General features: G+C 38.8%; 1 protein-coding gene across 1 annotated transcript; it reads left to right on the forward strand.

The window, feature by feature from the left end:
• The first annotated feature begins 1,399 nt into the window (after window positions 1-1,399).
• Window positions 1,400-20,121, forward strand: LOC130910636 (endoribonuclease ZC3H12A-like). Its single transcript, XM_057828098.1, has 6 exons — window positions 1,400-1,495; window positions 6,178-6,617; window positions 15,204-15,343; window positions 15,587-15,821; window positions 18,541-18,641; window positions 18,722-20,121. Exons 2-6 carry the CDS (start codon window positions 6,304-6,306, stop codon window positions 19,456-19,458), a joined length of 1,527 nt encoding a protein of 508 aa, XP_057684081.1. The 5' UTR covers window positions 1,400-1,495; window positions 6,178-6,303; the 3' UTR covers window positions 19,459-20,121.
• Window positions 20,122-20,378: the final 257 nt, after the last annotated feature.

Here is a 20,378-nt window from a genome sequence, read left to right on the forward strand (position 1 = left end):
CAGCCAAGAGACATACCGTTTTGGCGCACCTGACTATAGTAACACTTTATTTGACAGCAGCAGCATCGTAAGACTGTAATAACACCAAATGGACCACCATGAAGCTTTTAACCAATTGGCAGCTGGATTTTTATTTATTTATGACATGGTGCATTATCCTGCTGAAAGTAGCCATCAGAAGTTGGGTACATTGTGGTCATAAAAGGATGGACATGGTCAGCAACAATAGTCAGGTAGGCTCAATTGGTACCAAGGGGCCCAAAGAGTGCCAAGAAAATATTCCCCACACCATTACACCACCACCACCAGCCTGAACCGTTGCTACAAGGCAGGATGGATCCATGCTTTCATAATGTTGACGCCAAATTCTAACCCTACCATCCAAATGTCGCAGTAGAAATCGAGACTCATCAGACCAGGCAACGTTTTTCCAATCTTCTATTGTCCAATTTCGATGAGCTTGTGCAAATTCTAGCCTCAGTTTCCTGTTCTTAGCTGAAAGGAGTGGCACCCGGCGTGGTCTTCTGCTGCTGTAGCCCATCTGCCTCAAAGTTCGACATACTGTGCGTTCAGAGATGCTCTTCTGCCTACCTTGGTTGTAACAGGTGGTTATTTGAGTCACTGTTGCCTTTCTATCAGCTCGAACCAGTCTGGGCATTCTCCTCTGACCTCTGGCATAAACAAGGCATTTCCACCCACAGAACTGCCACTCATTGGATATTTTTTCTTTTTCGGACCATTCTCTGTAAACCCTAGAGATGGTTGTGCGTGAAAATCCCAGTAGATTAGCAGTTTCTGAAATACTCAGACCAGCACTTCTGGCACCAACAACCATACCACGTTCAAAGTCACTCAAATCACCTTTCTTCCCCATACTGATGCTCGGTTTGAACTGCAGGAGATTGTCTTAAACCATGTCTACATGCCTAAATGCACTGAGTTGCCGCCATGTGATTGGCTGATTAGAAATTAAATGTTAACGAGCAGTTGGACAGGTGTACCTAATAAAGTGGCCGGTGAGTGTATATACAGGAAAGTGAATTACATGCAATGATATTTTTCGGCCACCGGGGGGGGGGGGGGGGCTGAATCCGCTGCCCCCCCTTAAAATCCGCTCATGCCAATAATGTATCACACATGCATTTAAGACAAATTTGAAATTTGGCCAAATTGGGGGTCTCAGAGCGGAACTTCAAGTCACCTGAGTGTTTTCCCCCCATATTTAATTCTGACACCTTCAGAGTTCCATACTTGATGACACCTCATGGTGAGAAGTAGTGTAGTGAGTAGTACTAAAAGTGCAGTTCTCCTTCCTGTCACTAGAGAGCAGTAAAGAGTCGGCAATGCTGACCTGTCGTGTGCTTCTGATCACTCAAAAGCAAAGCAGTTAAATCGGTCTCGACTTGAAAGAAGAAGCAGTTACGGCTTTTGAAGTGGGGAAAAAAGTTTCGCGGAAGTGCTCTTGGAGACTGTATTTTTCTTCTTATAGCGTAAGGTAGGTCTTTTTTCGAAACAATTCGGGGGGAATGTGGTGTAAAAACTGCTACTATTGTGTTGGTTTGATAATAACGCGAGTTCGGAGTCACTTTTACGCTTCAATGATACTCAAAATTATGTTCGGAACTTAAAAGCAAAAGTGGCTTTCAACTTTTCCATTGAATTGTGTTTTTTTTGTAATTTCGTAAACTACTCGGTCGATAGAATTATTCAGTCTGTTAAGTATTTTTGTGATAAAGCTCCTCAGTTTAACTCATTGATGTTGACGTTCGCAATTCTAAATGTTAAAAAGCAAGTACATGAAAATAATGATATATTTAGAAAAATGTTAGTGTAAAAATGCAACTAAAAATTGCTAAATCAGAAAAAGAGAGGAAAAGAATAAAATCAATGAATTTAAAATATTATCAATTAATATTTAAATGTTTATTGACAGTAGTTTTAAATGTCTCTGAACATTTTATTGTAATATTCTCAATGTTAATATCAAGATTGCTCAATGTTATTTCAGTGCCATTGACGGTGATAGATCAGTCAAAAGGGATTAGACTCGTGTTGCAACGATTAATAGATTAACTTGAGTAATTCGATTCGAATCAAATTTTGTTTGCTTCGAGTATTCGTTTAATTAAAGTGGCGTTGTAATGGTTTGTTTTGAAAGTGTTTGCAGTCAGTTTTATTGCTTTGGGTGGATACACTGCCCTCTAGTGGCAAAAGTAAACTTCACATAATTCATTTCTAATGGCTGAATCCAGCTGCTCTCTGTTAAGACCAACATAAGGCAGGCAGCATGGACAATGAAAGATAATTAAAAAAATGACTATTTTCTGTTATTTTACCTTTTTTTTAATTTAAAAATGGAAATATTTTAAGATAAATAAATAGGAATTAGACAAAAAAAAAAGGATTCGTTCAAATTTAAGGACATAACCAAAAAAATAAAAACACTTTGAACTTAATATAAGGAGTTTGTTTTAATAGTGTACTTACATCAAAATAGGATGATGAAATAGGATAATAAAATATTTATAAACTAAAAATATGAATATATACTATATATTATATTTATATTTCCATATATATTATTTAGTGCTGCAACGGTTAACCGATTAACTCGAGTAATTTGATGAGGAAAAAAAGGTTCGAATTAAATTTTGCTGCTTCGAGTATTCGTTTCATTAAAGGAGCGTTGTAATGGTTTGTTCCCACTAAAGAGCAGTGTATCCACCCAAATCAATAAAACTAAATGCGAACACTTTCAAAACAAACCATTACAACGCCAGTGTAATTAAGGCAAGGCAAGGCAAATTCATTTGTACTGCACAATTCAACACAAGGCAATTCAAAGTGCTTTACATCACATGAAAATCCACAAGCAAAGATAAAATGATTTGTAAAAATCACATTAAATCATCAATAGAATATATTTAAAAAATTGAAATCGGAAATTGCGATAAAACAAACAAAAAAAAAGAATAAATAGCAAACAACGTGAAATTTCAAATACATAGGCAGTTACGAATATGCTGTGGTAAACAAACCGTTTTTAACCCTGATTTAAATGAGTTAACAGTTTGAGCACACTTCAGACCTTCAGGTAACTTGTTCCAGAGGTGAGGAGCATTGTAACTAAATGTGGCCTCACCCTGCTTTGTTCTTGTTCTTGGAACATACAGCGGACCGGTTCCAAACGGCCTTGGGGTGTCTAGATGCTTCATAGGGATCCAACAAATCAAGCAAGGCCATTAAGTGTTTTGTAGACGAGCAGTTGTATTTTATTGTCTATCCTTTGACCCACTGGAAGCCAGTGTAACAATTTAATAACAGGTGTAATATTGTCCTGTTTCTTTGTATTTGTAAGGACTCTGGCAGCTGTACGAGCTGCAGCTTCCTGACTGATTTTTTCAAATCAAGACCTGTGAATATACCGTTGCAATAATCCAATCTTTTGAAAATGAATGCACGCATAAGTTTTTCCATGTATGTTTAGTCAGAAACCCCTTAATTCTGGCTATATTTTTTAGCTGTTTATGACAAACATAGATGGCTGTCAAATTTTAAGACTGAGTCAATAATTACGCCAAGATTTCTGACTTGATTTGCATCTGTAAGTGACATTGTGCCAAGGTGCGTGCTGATTAGGGATGCAACGATACAGTTACAGTGTATCACAAAAGTGACTACACACCTCGCATTTCTGCAGATATTTTCATGGGACAAAACTGACATAATGACTCTTTGACACAATGAAAAGTAGTCTGTGTGCAGCTTATACTATAGAGTTAATTTATTTTCCCCTCAAAATAACTCAAAATATATCCATTAATATCTAAACCCCTGGCAACAAAACTGAGTACACTCCCTAGAAACTACATCCCTAAATGTACAAATTGAGTACTGCTTGTCATTTTCCCTCCAAAATGTCATGTGACTTGTTATTGTTACTTGGTCCAGGAGTGCATAGGTAGCAGGTGTGTTCACATTTGTAGTGCAGCTCTCACACTCTCTCATACTGGTCACTAAGGGTGTAACGGCACATGTATTTGTATTGAACCGTTTCGATACGTGGTGCTCGGTTCGGAACGGAGGCGTACCGAACGAGTTTCAGACGTAATGTAACCCTTACTTTTCGAGGCTGTGAGTCGATCGGGTTACAGTTTCTTTGTGTAGATTATATTTACTCCGTCTTCTCTACTGTAATGAGGACCAACACGGTAGGACAGTATAACCCAGAAACGTCAACGGCGTGACAACGTGGCCGCCACGAGAACGCAGTGAAACGCAGGCGTTAAAGTCAGTCAGCCAATGCACACCAGTCGCAGAGCGGCCACGTGTTAGACGCGTCCCAGAAGCGGCTCAACGCGACGCACGCGAAAAAAACGGTTTATTATTTGACGCGAGACGCGACCCTCCTGTGTCAATACTACTACCAGTTAGGGTTGTTCCGATCATGTTTTTTTGCTCCCGATCTGATCCCTATCGTGTTAATTTGAGTATCTGCCGATCCCGATATTTCCCGATCCGATTGCTTTTTTTGCTCCCGATTCAATTCCAATCATTCCCGATAATTTTTCCCGCTCATATACATTTTGGCAATGCATTAAGAAAAAAATGAATAAAACTCGGACGAATATATACATTCAACATACAGTACATAAGTACTGTATTTGTTTATTATGACAATAAATCCTCAAGATGGCATTTACATTATTAACATTCTTTCTGTGAGAGGGATCCACGGATAAAAAGACTTGTAATTCTTAAAGGACAAATGTGACTTTGTATATTGTGACTAAATATTGCCATCTAGTGGATTTTTATGAGCTTTTAGTAAATGATAATTCAGCCATTTAACTTCTGGCCAAATGCATGATGGGAAGTGCAACCATGACTGTGCGTAATGGTACCAATTGATATATCTTCTCAGCGTTGGGAAATAAAATAGGGTGTTAAGAAAAATATCAACTATTACCTTTCTTCCCCACATTGCTTCCCACGATATTTCTGATCGATGAGAGGGGGATTGTAAGGCTTTAGCCAATCAAAAAAAGGCTTCAAAGGCTGCCAAAATTCTCTCTACTCATTTAACGTTGCCTTTTAGTTCTATGTATACATAATATGGTGCTATTATAGATTGAACGCGACAATGCGTGAGTGGGTAGTGCAGCGCATGCGTTAATTGCGTTAAATATTCTAATGTTATTACTGCCGTTGACACGATAAATTTGACAGCCCCACTTTAAGCCAAAACTAAAGACGCTGGATGAGAGTAAGACATTTTGTCTGTAACGTTAAATACAATTAGACAACGATTTAATCCCCAAAAAATAAAAAATAAAAAAGGCATGTTCGATATTTTTTTGCCGATTCCGATACTTTGAAAATGACGTGATCGGATCCGATCGATCGGCCCGATCAATCGGGACATCTCTACAAAATATATCCATTAATATATAAACCCCTGGCAACAAAAGTGAGTACACTCCTTAGAAACTACATCCCTAAATGTCCAAATGAGTACTGCTTGTCAGTTTTCCCTCCAAAATATCATGTGACTCGTTAGTGTTACTTGGTCCAGGTGTGCATAGGGAGCAGGTGTGTTCAAATTTGTAGTGCAGCTCTCACACTCTCTCATACTGGTCACTCAAAGTTCCAACATGGCACCACGTGGGAAATAACTCTCTGAGGATCTTAAAAGACATATTGTTGCACTACATGAAGATGGCCATGGCTACAAAGAGATTGCCAACACCCTGAAACTAAGCTGCAGCACTGTGGCTAAGATCATCCAGTGTTTTAAGCCGGGTCGTGCTTCTGTACCCGCCTGTCTCATACACAAATTATTTTTCCTGTCCTTTGAAAAAGAGTAAATCTCTCACTTAGTTACAGGCAGCATCCATTATAACGTGCATACGTCCGTTAAAGGCGTCCGAGCGGCAGACGTGTTTATTCGTGGACTAAAACTTTTGACGTTTACAGACAAAAATATTCTGAGTAATTGTCGACTAAAACTCAACGAAATTTGTTTTCAAGTTCCGAGTTTTCATTCACATTTTGAAATGACTGAAATATGACAGAGACTAATAAGTATTTTTGTCCAAAAGACTTAAGACAAGGGCTGCCAAAAACAACGCTGCCTACACCCTTGTAGCGGAAATAAACATTGTGTTGTGATTCCAGATAGGTGGAACATGAAGAGGCTGCACCCAGACAAAGAGGATGAACCATTAAATCTGACATCTGTGGACTCCACTCCTTACTAAGTCAGAGCGCAACCCAAGCGGATGGGTCTGGTGGCCAGACGCCATGGAACCCGATCCCTCGGTGACACTACTGAACTACTTCTGCAAACTGGGTTTCCCCAAAGCGCAGGTCCAAGCCGCTCTGGAGAAGTACGGCCCCGACACGGACACGGATACGGTTTTAGCAGAGCTGGTTCGGATGAACGCCGACGCCAGGTCTGGAACGGAGCCCGTCACCACCGTGTCGGTGTTGCTTACCAACCCCTGGACCGCCGAGCCCACCGTGACTTTGCCGCTGGCTCAGAGGGGCGAGGAGGGCGGCGGGGATAAAGACGTTTTGAGGCCAATCGTCATAGATGGGAGTAACGTGGCTATGAGGTGAGAACTTCATTATTGATGTACAACAAAGTCTTTAAAAGAGTTTATCAGGAGTAGACGTCCAATCATTTTTGAACTGGGAGGGTGGCAGCGAATGAAAAACGTTCATTCGCTGCCACCCTCCCAGTTCAAAATGGATTGGACGTCTATCTCCGTCAATGGTAGTGAACATATTGTACATGAAAACTATTATTTTCATCTTGTTTTGACTTGAATCACTTCATAACCTATTGACATGACACGGAAAACGGGGCCGTTTTGTAAGGGGCGTATTTTCAAAAATTACAAATTTAAATATTTTCAAAACCAAAGCTGCTACTGACCTAAACCAAAACAAGCACCTACCTTAGCCGTATATGAGCCTCCATGAGCAGCGGCATCAAAAAATTCAAAGTCGTTCCCTTATAAAATCCCAATTAATAATTTTTTCTATAAGTATAACTCAACTTAAAATGGCTATAAAAGTCTCAGATTTTACACTTGGTGCACAAAAATCACCTATATTTTCAGGCTTAATAGCAATATTTAACATAACATATACAAGTTTTTGACCAAAATAGCAACTTCATGTTTTTTTTAAGTTTTCAACAGCTAATAAATCACTCCATTTACATCAGAAACTTCATACTTGAGGAAAACATGCAGAATCAATTATACATAATATTTAAATAGATTATTAATAAATTCGATATACAATCACAACTTAGAATACAATAGCCCTTTATAATCATTATACACTATATACTGTTAGCGAATGAGGCTAGCGGCCGTCTGGCGTAAACGGAGCTTTTCTGGCGAAAATTCTTAATAAATGCTTAAATCCCTGAATTCTTCATAGATATGGACGTAAAACAGTCTCGATTCTTGCTTAAAAGCAAAGAAACCGTTGAATTCAATATTTTATTTGAATTCAAAAGAGGGATTTGTTGGATTATATTTCCATTTATTCACATAATCATATGTGGACATTGCATTCTCCATCATATGACAAGCTCTTTGTCCTTTGTTCAGCATATGCCATTGAATAGTTGCACATCTGGAAAATATTTGCTGGTGCTAGCAAGGTGGGGGAAGGGAGAGAACCTCCCAAGTTGGAAGGGAGGAAAAATGCTATGCACTGGGAGGCTTGGAAGCACTTTCTTTGTCCCGGTACCGGATGTTTGTCTGTCTTTAAGGGTAAATTCTTTGTTCTTTTTTATTCCTGAATTCTGTGTCATCAACTCCTGTTCGTTGTAAGAATAAAACAATCTGTAACAAGAAAAAATCGACTCTTTTCCTTCACCGTGCGTTAGTGTTTTTTCTGTGTATATTGTCAAAGTGCAATGCTACTCTGTTAGCGAATGAGGCTAGCGGCTGCCTGGCGTAAACAGAGCTTTTCTGGCAAAAATTCTTGTGAATAAATGCTTAAATCCCTGAATTCCTTATAGATATGGACGTAAAACAGTCTCGATTCTTGGTTAAAAGCAAAAAAGTGTGCGGGTAGCATTTATTTTGGGTAAATATTGCCAACTATGAGGCTAGTCAGTTCCGAAAATTAGCCGCTTCCATGTGTAAACAGAGAAGAAAATTCCTGCGAGTAAATGCTTCAATCACGCATGCATGGTACGAAAAATATATTTACATTGAATCCTCGAACAAATCACTCCTGAGACAATCCTTCCTGTTTGTATGTGGTACAGCTTTCGTAGTTAAATCCAATTGTAAGTAAATCCAAGCTTAAATCCGACATGAGCGTGTGCCGTCTTCGGCTATTATTAAATGAAGCTCGGCCCCCTCTGATAAGGCGTTACGCAAAGAATGACGAAGTGTCATGTTAATAGGTAATGAAGTCTATGAATAACGACAAAAAACTACCGTAATATTCGGACTATGAGACGCTATTTTTTTCCCCTCATATTGAATCCTGCGGCTTCTCGTCCAATGCATGTGAAAAATTAGGACACCCCATGAAATCTTGAGTTCTTTATTCAGAAATGTTCACATATCACTTTCTGATCTTATGTTTCTTTAAGTCCGGAAGAGAAAGTGATTTAATTGCAGGTAAACAACAAAAATTAACATTGTTTTACTCATTACCAAATATATCAACAAAAATTGCATATCCTAACTGAGGAAAAATTTTGGACACCCTACCACGTAATAGCTAGTGTTACTCCCTTTGGCTATAATCACTTCAGTGAGATGCTTTTTGTAGCCATCTACCAGTCTTTGACATCGGTCTGAAGAAAGTTTGCCCCACTCCTCAACGCAGAATACTTTCAGCTGTGACTGACTGTTGAAGTGAGAGAAAACACCATGTTGAGATCAAATGAACTGTCTGAGGCCTTCAGAAAGAAGATTGTAGACTCTTATAAGTCTGGTAGGGGGTTTCAAGAGTTCGCAAAAGAATATTAAATAAGCCATTCAACTGTCTGGAAAATAGTCTACAAGTAGAGGACATTCAAAACAACTGCCAACATGCCCAGGTCTGGCCGTCCAAGCAAGTTCGCTCGAGAGCAGACCACAGGATGCTAAAAAAGTCACCAAAACCCCTACGGGACCTATAGCAGGCTCTTGCTACTGTTGACGTGAAAGTGCATGCCTCTACATCCAGAAAGAGACTTCACAAGTATAACCTTCATGGGAGGTGTGCAACCTTTGCTCTCCAAGAAGAACATGAAGGTCAGACTGAAGTTCGCCAGAGTGAATGTAGACAAAGACCAGGACATCTAGAATGATGTTCTTTGGACAGATGAATCTAAAATTGAATTATTTGGACACTAGAACAGAGGACATGTTTGGCGTAAACCCAATACAGCATTCCAGGAAAATAACCTCATACCAACTGTGAAACCTGGTGGTGGAAGTATCATGGTTTGGGGATGCTTTGCTGCAGCAGGGCCTGGCCAGCTCACCATCATAGAACCCACCATGAATTCTATCGTGTATCAGAGGGTGCTTGAGGAACATGTGAGCTCATATGTGAAAAAAATTCAAGCTGAAGCGAAACTGGACACTGCAACATGACAATGACCCAAAACATAACAGAATATCAACCAAGGACTTGCTGAAAAGGAAGAAATGGAGTGGCCGAGTCAAAGCCCAGATCTTAAGCTCACTGATATACTGTGGGGTGACTTAGAACGGACTGTACATACAAGAAACCCCTTAAACATCTCACAGCTGAAAGTATTCTGTATTAAAAAAACAACAACACAATCTTATAGTGAAAACTTCAGCACTCAAAAATTAGGTCAAATTGTAGTCGAAGCAATTGCACAAAATGTCTTTTACTATGTATAATTAAATCATATACTAACTTTGTGTCATTAAGTCATAAAATTTTAACGAGCTGTTGCACAATTATGCACCATTTGCATACACGAGTTCAGTTCGTGAGCGTTCACCAGTGATTTGCATATACAAAACCTCAGACCATGCATGCTTGACCTTCAATTATTTTAACCCCATAAGTGTCGTCATGCATGGGTGTGTGTGTGTGTGTGTGTGTCAGGCATGTCTGTGCAGGTAAGGGATTTGTACCTAGAATATGCAAATCAGAGCACAGATTCACCAAGAACCAGCCTGACTGCATTTTAGTGTTTTAGACCATAAGCGCTCGCCTTGTATTTTTACTGATGTTTCCTGTCTCCCGAAAAGTAAGACCCAGACATTTTGGATCCTTGACAGTCTGAAGTTGTCATATTACAAGTCTGTGCTCGTAGTTCTAAGCCAAAATATTGCGTGGATAGCTCATATCTTGAAACACTGACTGGAAAAAAAATTACGCACAACTGAGACACTTTTCAAAATAAAACTCTTATTCTTTAAGGATTGCTCCCTAGGTTTTCGATAGGGTTTAAGTCTATTAAACCCCAAAGGGTCAAAATTAAATAAATTCAAAAAAATTTGAAATAATTATTAATTTTGATAAATAACACATTGTGTAATATGCCTCTTAAATTGTAAAATAAGGCAATACTATTATGAAAAATACTTTACAAGATATTAAAAAAAATTTGTGAAAAACACTTTTTATTTCACAATGCCTTTTTCCAAAATAGCCTTTTTATTTCATATTGTTGATTTTCAGCACAATGAGATTTTAAACATTTTGTTCCATAATGACTTTTTCCACAATGGCCTTTTTATTTCATAATGTCGCTAATGTGGTAGCATTTGGTAATGTCACTTTCAGAGTCACTCAGGGAAGTTCCGAACTGTTTGGATAGTAATGAAAGGGCTTTACCTCAGCCTGTGCGAGAATTTCAGCATTTTATTTGGGCTGCAAGCCTGCAACTAATTATTATTTTTTAATCAATTAATCAGCCAATTAAACGATTAACCGGATAAATGTCAGTTTTTTCAATTACCGTCACAGTTTAACTTGAAGTTGTTCTAGGCATAAGTAACAATGAAGACAAAATCCAATTTCAAAGCACACTCTCTTGTATGACAATTTACAGTTTGAATGGGAGTTTGTGTTGAGAAAGCTGTAATCTGAATGGGTTTTTGTATGTGGTTTCTTCATAAGAGAGAGATGAGACAAGTTTACGATCAAACAATAACTCAAGCGCCAATATGCTTCCTCAAAACTCAATACAAACAGATTAGCATAATCACTAACTATTTTAGCGCTCCATGATAAGTAGTAACGACTCATCAACAAAGAATACAAACAATTCAATTGGCTTCATTTACTCGCCTCTGACAGAGACAAACTTGATCTAACGACACAAAAAAAATCGGGGGGTCGCGTTAACCGAATATTTCCCGTAGTTGACTGATTTTTTAAAACGGTGACGGAAAAAACTGAAGTCCATCCGTCATTTTGACCGGTTGCAATTCACACACCAGACCACAGGGTGGCGAATGAGCATATTAATTAGCTATTGTCTCTCTTGATGCATGACGTCGTTGGCCTTACTCTGAAAAATGTCAAGGCAACTGAGTGTCCGAAGTTTCTTCAAAAAGCCCCAAAACGACGATGGTGTTGATAAAAGAGGTGAAAAAACAGGGACTGCACAAGCGGGCATGCAATTCAAGTCCATGCGCACCAGGAGGAAAGTGTGAGACTACGTTCAGGCCACAGCAGGTGAACTGTTAATTTCATTGCTCCCTATGCTACATATGGTTGGCTACCTACCTACTGGGGCCACAGTCAGCTGTTTTTGTCACTGCAGAGAAAAAGTTACATATTCATCTGCTTGATGTGTGATGGCACGGTGTGGATTCTCTGTTAAGCTTGTTTGGACAGAATATTAATTTAAAATGAATGAAAACGAAATACTATTGAATATGTTGAAGCGGTATGTAATGTTAAGAGTCTTGTTAGCTGTTGGCGCACTATCCAATTCCCCTCACTATCCACTCGCGGGGGCCTGCGCTTGTCAGTGACGTTTTTTATTCTCGCTATATGACTATACAACTTTAACATTTGTTAATAATGCGCTCTGTGTGTATTATCATCCATCGCTTTTCCTTTTTAAATGGGCACTAATAAGCGAACGCAAGAAGTAACAACGGGAACATTTTTAAACAGGCATTTCACGGGAGAGCATTTCGACTCTTCGGTAATCATATAGCGAGAGCGAGTGGATAGTGAGGGGACCGCGCGCGGCTCTGAAGTGTCTCTGTCACGTGACTGTCGTAGCCGGTAACGCGCTCGGCCAAATGGACACACAAGTACGGAAGGTGAATTATGCCAACCACAATGTCATTATCATCATCTTAAAAATTTAAGTGACGGGTAAAAATAGATTATGACCGGATTTTTATGACCCTGTCAGTCAAAATGACAGACAACGAAAAAGTCTAGCGGAACCTCTGCCCTCAACATTTCGTAATATTATTCATTCAGCAACCCAACCTGAGTGTAGCAGTGAACTCTTTCTCTCTTAATCTAATCACTGTCAGCCTCACATTCCACACAAACAAGTCAGAAGTTAATGGTGGTCACACCATACTTAAATGTTTTTGCAGGATGGGATGGTGTGTTATCTTGCATCATTCGTCATCTTTTTTTGAATAATGTTTTAATAATTATTTTAAGTATTCGATAGGGTTAAAGTCAGGGGTTATTGGTGGCAGCATTATGAGAATACACACAGGAACTAAATATTAAAATGGATTAACTCATTCTATCATTCAGTCAGATTTTAGATCATGAATATTTTTTACATTTTCAATAGGGTTCAAGTCAGGGATTAATGGTGGCCACACTGTACTTCAATCTAAAATGATATTTTTGTTATTGTTTTGGATGGTTCGTTATCTTCCGTTAAGATTTTATTTTTCATCTTTTTATATACAGTAATACCTCGCTACTTCGCGCTTCAAACTTCACACCCTCAGTCCATCGCAGATTTTTTTTTTTAAATAAAAAAATAAATGCAGTATTTTATAGAGCAATCCCGATCTGATCTCGTAGTCTCTGACTCTCGCTCCTGCCGCTTTTCATGGTCATGCAGTGCAGAGGAGTTGCTTATTAAAGTTAACGATGATTGACAGACGTTAAGGTTTGATCTTGTCAAAAACGCTTGTAAGTCAAAACTTCAAAGCGCCACATGCATCAATCATCGTTTAACTTGTTAAACAGTTGCTGTGGCAACTCATTGTGTGTAAGTGAGCAGCTTGGGCGGATTTGAGTGGACTCAGTCAATGAAGCATTTAATAAAGACAAGCATGTGTCTACGTTTTTGTTGTTTAAAAATAATTCGATGGAATAGTAACATGTTTAAAACTTATCATAATTATTAATTTAAAGTGATTAAAAAACATTTAATAATACATATATGCATAAAAGTGTTTTTTTTTATTAAACTTTTGGGGGGGGAAAGTGAAAAAACATGTCTTATTTGTATCTCTTTCCAATGATAAATCTGAATGCAATGAACACACAACAACAACTTTGAGGGGGCGGGGGGGGGGGGGGCGCTATTTCGCAGTTTTTCACTTATTGCGGCGGGTTCCGGTCCAGACCACGAAAAACGAGGGATCGCTGTAATGTTTTAATAATCAATTATTTTAAGTGTTCAATAGGGTTCAAGTCAGGGGTTAATGGTGGCAACATTATGAAAATATTCACAGCAACTAAATACGAAAATGTACTACCCCATTTGTGCATACAATAAGATTTTAAAATCTTAAAACTTTATTTATTTATTTTTTTACATTTTTGATAGGGTTCAAGTTAGGGGTTAATGGTGGCCACACCGTACTTATAAATGTAAAATAATATATGTTTTTGCAGTATGGGATGGTGGGCTATCTTGCATGAATATCATTTATCATTTATTTCATTCTCTATATAGTCAATTCTTTTAAGTATTCAATAGGGTTCAAGTCAGGGGTTGATGGTGGTGACATTAGACATTAGAAACCAACAGAAACTAAGTATAAAAATTAGGGTTGTTCCGATCATGTTTTTTTGCTCCCGATCCGATCCCAATCGTTTTAGTTTGAGTATCTGCCGATCCCGATATTTCCCGATCCGATTGCTTTTTTTTTTGCTCCCTATTCAATTCCAATTATTCCCGATAATTTTTACCGATCATATACATTTTGGCAATGCATTAAGAAAAAAAATTAATAAAACTCGGACGAATATATACATTCAACATACAGTACATAAGTACTGTATTTTTTTATTATGACAATAAATCCTCAAGATGGCATTTACATTATTAACATTCTTTCTGTGAGAGGGATCCACGGATAGAAAGACTTGTAATTCTTGAAGAATAAATGTGACTTTGTATATTGTGACTAAATATTGCCATCTACTGTATTTGTTGAGCTTTCAGTAAATGATACTGTAGCCATTTAACTGTTCTGCCCAAATGCATGATGGGAAGTGCAACCATGACTGTGCGTAGTGGTACCAATTGATATATCTTCTCTGCGTTGGGAAATAACATAGGGTGTTAAGAAAAAGATCAATTACTACCTTTCTTCCCCACATTGCTTCCGACGATATTTCTAATCGTAGGGAGAGGGATTGTAAGGCTTTAGCCAATTAAAAAAAAGCTCCAAAGGCTGCCAAAATTCAATCTACTCATTTTACGCTGCCATTTAGCTCTAAATATAGGTAAAACTGCGCCATTACAGATTGAACGCGACAATGCGTGAGCGGGTCGTGCAGCGCATGCGTTAATTGCGTAAAATATTTTACTGTGATACATTTTTAAAAAAAATTAATTACCGCCGTCAACGGGATAAATTTGATAACCCTACCTTAAGCCTAAACTAAAGACTCTGGATGAGTGTAATATATTATGTCTGTAACGTTAAATACAATTAGAAAACGATTTAATTAAAAAAATATATATATATATTAAAAAAAGGCATGTCCGATATTTTTTTGCCGATTCCGATACTTTGAAAATGACTGAAAATGTCAGTGTGGGATGGTTTACTATCTTTCAATCAAGGTATTTGTAATTCTTTTATACAAAAAGAGAAAAAGGTCACCATGCTTCTAGGCCCGCCATGTATGTAGCACAGTATTTTGTCACGGCTCTGTGCCATGTTTTGGTGTTCCGAAGGTGTGGCATGATTAAACCAAATGCTATTTGGCACAAAAAATATGTTTTGTCCTCTCACCAGCCACGGAAACAAAGAAGTATTCTCTTGTAAGGGAATACAGTTGGCCGTGGACTTCTTCCTGGATCGAGGCCACACAGCCATCACTGTTTTTGTTCCTTCTTGGAGGAAAGAGCAGCCCAGACCCAATGTACCAATCTCAGGTAAAAAGACCCTCTTGACTCGTTCACTGCCATTGACGGCGTCAACGGTAGCTACTTTGTAAAACTGTTCAAATAAAACTTGGCATGGTATGTGATTATGAAACAAATTGTTGGCTCACGTACGGTAGACTGAACATGAAATTCATTGTTCTGCAGCTGTTGATTGTTGTCTTGAAGCGATGTTGTCAAGCCAAAACCTGTCTCGTTGATTTACAAGCTCATGAAGTCATGTTTTTGCCACAGATCAGAAGATTTTGGAAGTTTTGGAAAAGAAGAAGTACCTGACGTTCACGCCGTCGCGCTGGGTGGACAATAAACGGGTGGTGTGCAACGACGACAAGTTCATCGTAGAGCTAGCCTTCGAAACGGGCGGCGTCATCGTGTCCAACGATATGTACCGCGACCTGCAGGTGGACAAGCCCGAGTGGAAGCGGTGCATCAATGAGAGGCTGCTCATGTACTCGTTTGTTAATGACAGGTGAGTTGGAACACAAGTTGAGCGGGAATTTGCGCGGCTAATGGCTGTTCGAGCTCGCCCTTGCATAGAGCCTAGTGATATCTTTAATTATGAAATCTTTCATAGCTAGCCTTGGATTGTTCTTCTGTAATGGCAAAAAGTATGGGACATAGCCTTCTTTGGCTATAAAAGCGCCGTAATACCTAACAAACTTGGTTAGCAGCGTGCTAACATAGCAGATTTGTCGTAGCAAACTGTGGATGTCTTTTTAAATCTGTGAGAAGTCTCTCACAACGTCTTAGTTTGTTCTTCCATAATGGCATCAAGCAGCTGACAGATTGAGTTTCAGCCATAAAATTCTAGCAAAGCGCTAGCATAGTAGCATCGCCTCTAGCAAACTATGGATTTCAATTCATTTTAAATATGTCAAACCACTTATGGCTATCCTAAAGTTGTTTTTCTGTAATGGCAAAAACCATGGGACATAGCCTTCTTTGGCTAAAAAAATCTCTGTAATACCTAACAAACTTGGCTAACAGCGTGCTAACATAATAGATTTGTCGTAGCAAACTGTTGATGGTTTTTTAAATCTGTAAGAAACCTCTCATGACTAGTCTTATTTTGTTCTTCCGTAACGGCCCCAAGTAGCTGACAGATTGATTTTCAGCCATAAAATCCTAGCAATGTGCTAGCGTAGCAGCTTCATCTCTAGCAAAACTATGGATTTCAGTTCATTTTAAATCTGTCAATTTTAAATCTGTCAAACCACTTATGGCTAGCTTTAAATCGTTCTTCTGTAATGGCAAAAAGCTTGGGACATAGCCTTCTTTGGATATAACATTTCTGTAATACCTAACAAACTTGGCTATTAGCGTGCTAACATAGTAGATTTGTCGTAGCAAACTGTGGATGTCGTTTTAAATCTGAAAGAAAGCTCTCATGACAAATTTTAATTTGTTCTTCCGTAATGGCACCAAGCAGCTGACTGATTGATTTTGGGACATAAAATCCTAGCAATGTTCTAGCGTAGCAGCTTCATTTCTAGCAAAACTATGGATTTCAAATCATTTTACACATGTCAAACCACTAATGGCTAGCCTTAACTTGTTCGTATGTAATAGCAACCAACATCGGACACAGCCTTCTTTGGCTATAAAATCTCTGTAGTACAGGTAGACCCCGGGTCACGAACGAGTTTCGTTCCTACGCCGGCGAAGTAATTTCCGTGTAATTTAGAATTTACCCTTTAAGTACCCCCAAGTACCCCATAAATCTAAAAATAACTCTTCAAAAACATGTATTATACGTCATGTTATGAAAATAAAGTAAAAAATAATCGGAAAATGGCGGACGAGACACTGTTACACGACTTTAAAAAAACGACTGGAGACAAAATGGCGGATGAGAACCGGTGTTGTAAAGTCGGGTACAGCTTAACCCTTGGACTAGCTGTACCGAACAATTTTGCCTAGCAGCGTGCTAACATGGCAGATTTGTTGTAGCAAACTGCAGATGTCTTCTTAAATCTGTCAAACTTCTTAGGGCTAGTCTTAACTTTTTCTTCCGTAATGGACCTAACAGATTAATTTTCCGCCATAAAATCCTAGGAATGTGTTAGCGTAGCAGCTTTGTCTCTAGGAAACGATGGATTTCAGTTCATTTTAAATTTGTCAAACCAGTCATAGATAGTCTAAACTTGTTCGTATGTAATAGTAACCAACATCGGACCGAATCTTCTTTGGCTATAAAATCTCTTTAGTACCTAATGAACTGTTCTCATTTATTGATTTAAATTTTATCAAAGTGCTTTACAAAAAAAAAAAAAAAAAAAAAAAACTTAGCTAGCAGCGTGCTAACATAGCAGATTTATTGTAGCAAACTGTAGATGTATTTTTAAATTTGTCAAACTTCTCATGGCTAGTCTTAACTTGTTCTTCCGTAATAGCACCAAGCCTCCGACAGATCGATTTTCAGCCATTAAATCCTAGCAATGTACTAGCGTAGCAGCTTCCCTCTAGCAAAATTATGCATTTCAATTAAATTTAAACCTGTCAAACCACTCATGTTAGAGCAACCAACATCGGAAAGAGCCTTCTTTGGCTAAACAATCTCCATAGTACCTAACAAACTTGGCTAGCAACGTGCTAAAATAACAGATTTATTCTTTGGCGTTAAAATCCCTGAGTGACTAAAGGACTTGGCTAACGGCATATTTGTATGTAATAGCAACCAATATCGGACAGAGTCTTCTTTGGGTATAAAATCGCCGTAATACCTAATAAACTTAGCTAGCAGCGTGCTAACATGTTGTAGCAAATTGCAGGTATGTTTTTAAATCTGTCAGACCTCTCATGGCTAGTCTTAACTTGTTCTTCCGTAGTGGCACCAAGCATCCGACAGATCGATTTTCGGCTATAAAACCCTAGCAATGTGCTAACGTAGCAGCTTCGTCCCTTGCAAATTATGGATGTTACATCATTTTAAATCAGTCAAACCACTCATGCACATGTTCGTGTGTAATAGCAACCAACATGGGGCAGAGTATTCTTTGGCGTGGAAATCCTTGAGTGACTAACAGATTTAGCGAGCAGCTTCATTGTTACAAACAGTGCATGTCCTGTTTTTTTTGTTTATATCTGCCAAACCATATATGTTTAGCCTGAAATAGCTCCTCTTGGAAACTAGTACCTGTAAAATACTACTAAAGTCCGAAAAATACAGTAATTGTTCTCAATTCCAGGTTCATGGTTCCTGACGATCCGCTCGGCCGAGACGGACCAACCTTGGAGAACTTTTTGCGTTGGATTCCGAAGACGACGAAAAAAATGGCTTGCCCTTATGGTGCGTGAATCTCCAATGTAAAAAATTCTACTTGTGTCCAGCGTTTTAAAAGCAACATTTCACTTGTATTCATCTAACAGGGAAGAAATGCACCTTCGGACTCAAATGTAAATACTTCCATCCCGAGCGAGCTTATCAGCCCAACTGCTTGCTCGCCGACAGTCTTCGAGAGGAAGCAAAGCGCTCCTCCGCGGCTTCTGACTCCTCCAGAAGTCTGGTCGGTGTCCAAAACTTTGTTCAGGTGGAAGAGGCGAGGAAATTGTCGCTGGAACTTGAGAAAAGCTCCTTAAAGAAAGACAAAGTGAGTCCCTGCTCCAAGCAGAAGAAGAAGAACAGTCTAACATCTTCAGATCACGGTTCTTATAAACAGCTAGACTCTGGCGTGGGTTCTATGGAAACCCCATTACCAACATCAGTTGGCTACAAGCAGAAGAAGAAGAACAGTCTGTCATCTTCAGAGCATGGTTCCTATAAACAGCTAGACTCTGGTGTGTGTTCTATGGAAACCCCATCGTCAGAACGTAACTGGTCAATACCATCATCTGGTGGCTACCATTCAAAACTGCATTCTCTTTCCCGGAGTGCACCACCATGCCTCTGCCATTCACATGTGACTTCTCAAGACCACCACGGAAGCCTCAGGCGAGCGGAGCCAGCCGACGCGGCCTATCGGGAGAAGAGAAATGCGGCGCGCAAGAAGTTGCTAGCCACCTTCAGCGCTAAAGTTGTGGACGCGGCCATGAGCATGTACCCGAAACTGGTGGACCCCGTCAAGTTGGCGGAGAATATTTGGCTAGCGAGTCACAATAAGATTTAAAAACATCGAAAACTTTTGTTTGGACACACAGTTGCACTTCACCAGAACTATTACAGACTACCAAAAGGGTCAAAATACAGACGACCCAATTCTCAGTACTTCAAAATAAAAGCGCTTCCAAATGGAAGAGGTTACATAAGCCCAGCCCTGCACTTTTGTCACACTTGACCTCAGTTACACAAGATGTTTGGCGCGCCTGACGTAAAGATTCTTTTTTGATCACGAAAATGGACCTCCCCTCTCTGCTGCATAAAATGCAAATACTCCACTGAAGGAGGATCTTCAGCTCTGCATGTGTGCGCAAGTGAAAACATTTTGTTCTTCTTGTTAGAGGTATTGTCTTTTTATTGTGCTTGTATTAAAGTGTTGATTTTTTTTTGGGAATAACAAAGTCTAATGGAAGATATTTTCAAATCAAGTTGAACTTGTCACACTCCATTTTTGATGGCAATGGAGTTGATACAAAGCTTTATTGTGCGTAAAAAAAAAAATAAAAAAAAAACTCCTACTCTTATGTGTTCCTTCAGTTAGATTATCATGGTTGCTTCGGGAATTGGGTTTGTTGCTTGATGGTTGCTCAGAATACTGTTCTACTATGGAGATAGAATAGTGCCAAAAGAAGTGAGGTTGTAAAATGAAAATTATCCCTGTAAAATGACCAATTTTAACTAAAAAACACTTGTATTTCCAAATTTTGCGTTGTAAAATAAAAATGAAAAAAAACTTGAAGGAATAAATTGTTCTACAAGTTGTTTTTTTTTCTGTTTGCAAGTATTTTTTTTTGTTCTACAGGTGTTTTTTCTTCACTACGGTTTAAAAACTACCAATTACAAGTGCACAAGTTTTGTCACATTCTTGTTGAGTTTTATGAGCAAAAAATACTCGTAACCTAGTTTTAAAATAAAAAAATACCTGTAAAA

The sequence above is a fragment of the Corythoichthys intestinalis genome, chromosome 22 (genome assembly GCF_030265065.1).
Source record: "Corythoichthys intestinalis isolate RoL2023-P3 chromosome 22, ASM3026506v1, whole genome shotgun sequence".
Classification (NCBI taxonomy): Eukaryota; Metazoa; Chordata; class Actinopteri; order Syngnathiformes; family Syngnathidae; genus Corythoichthys; species Corythoichthys intestinalis.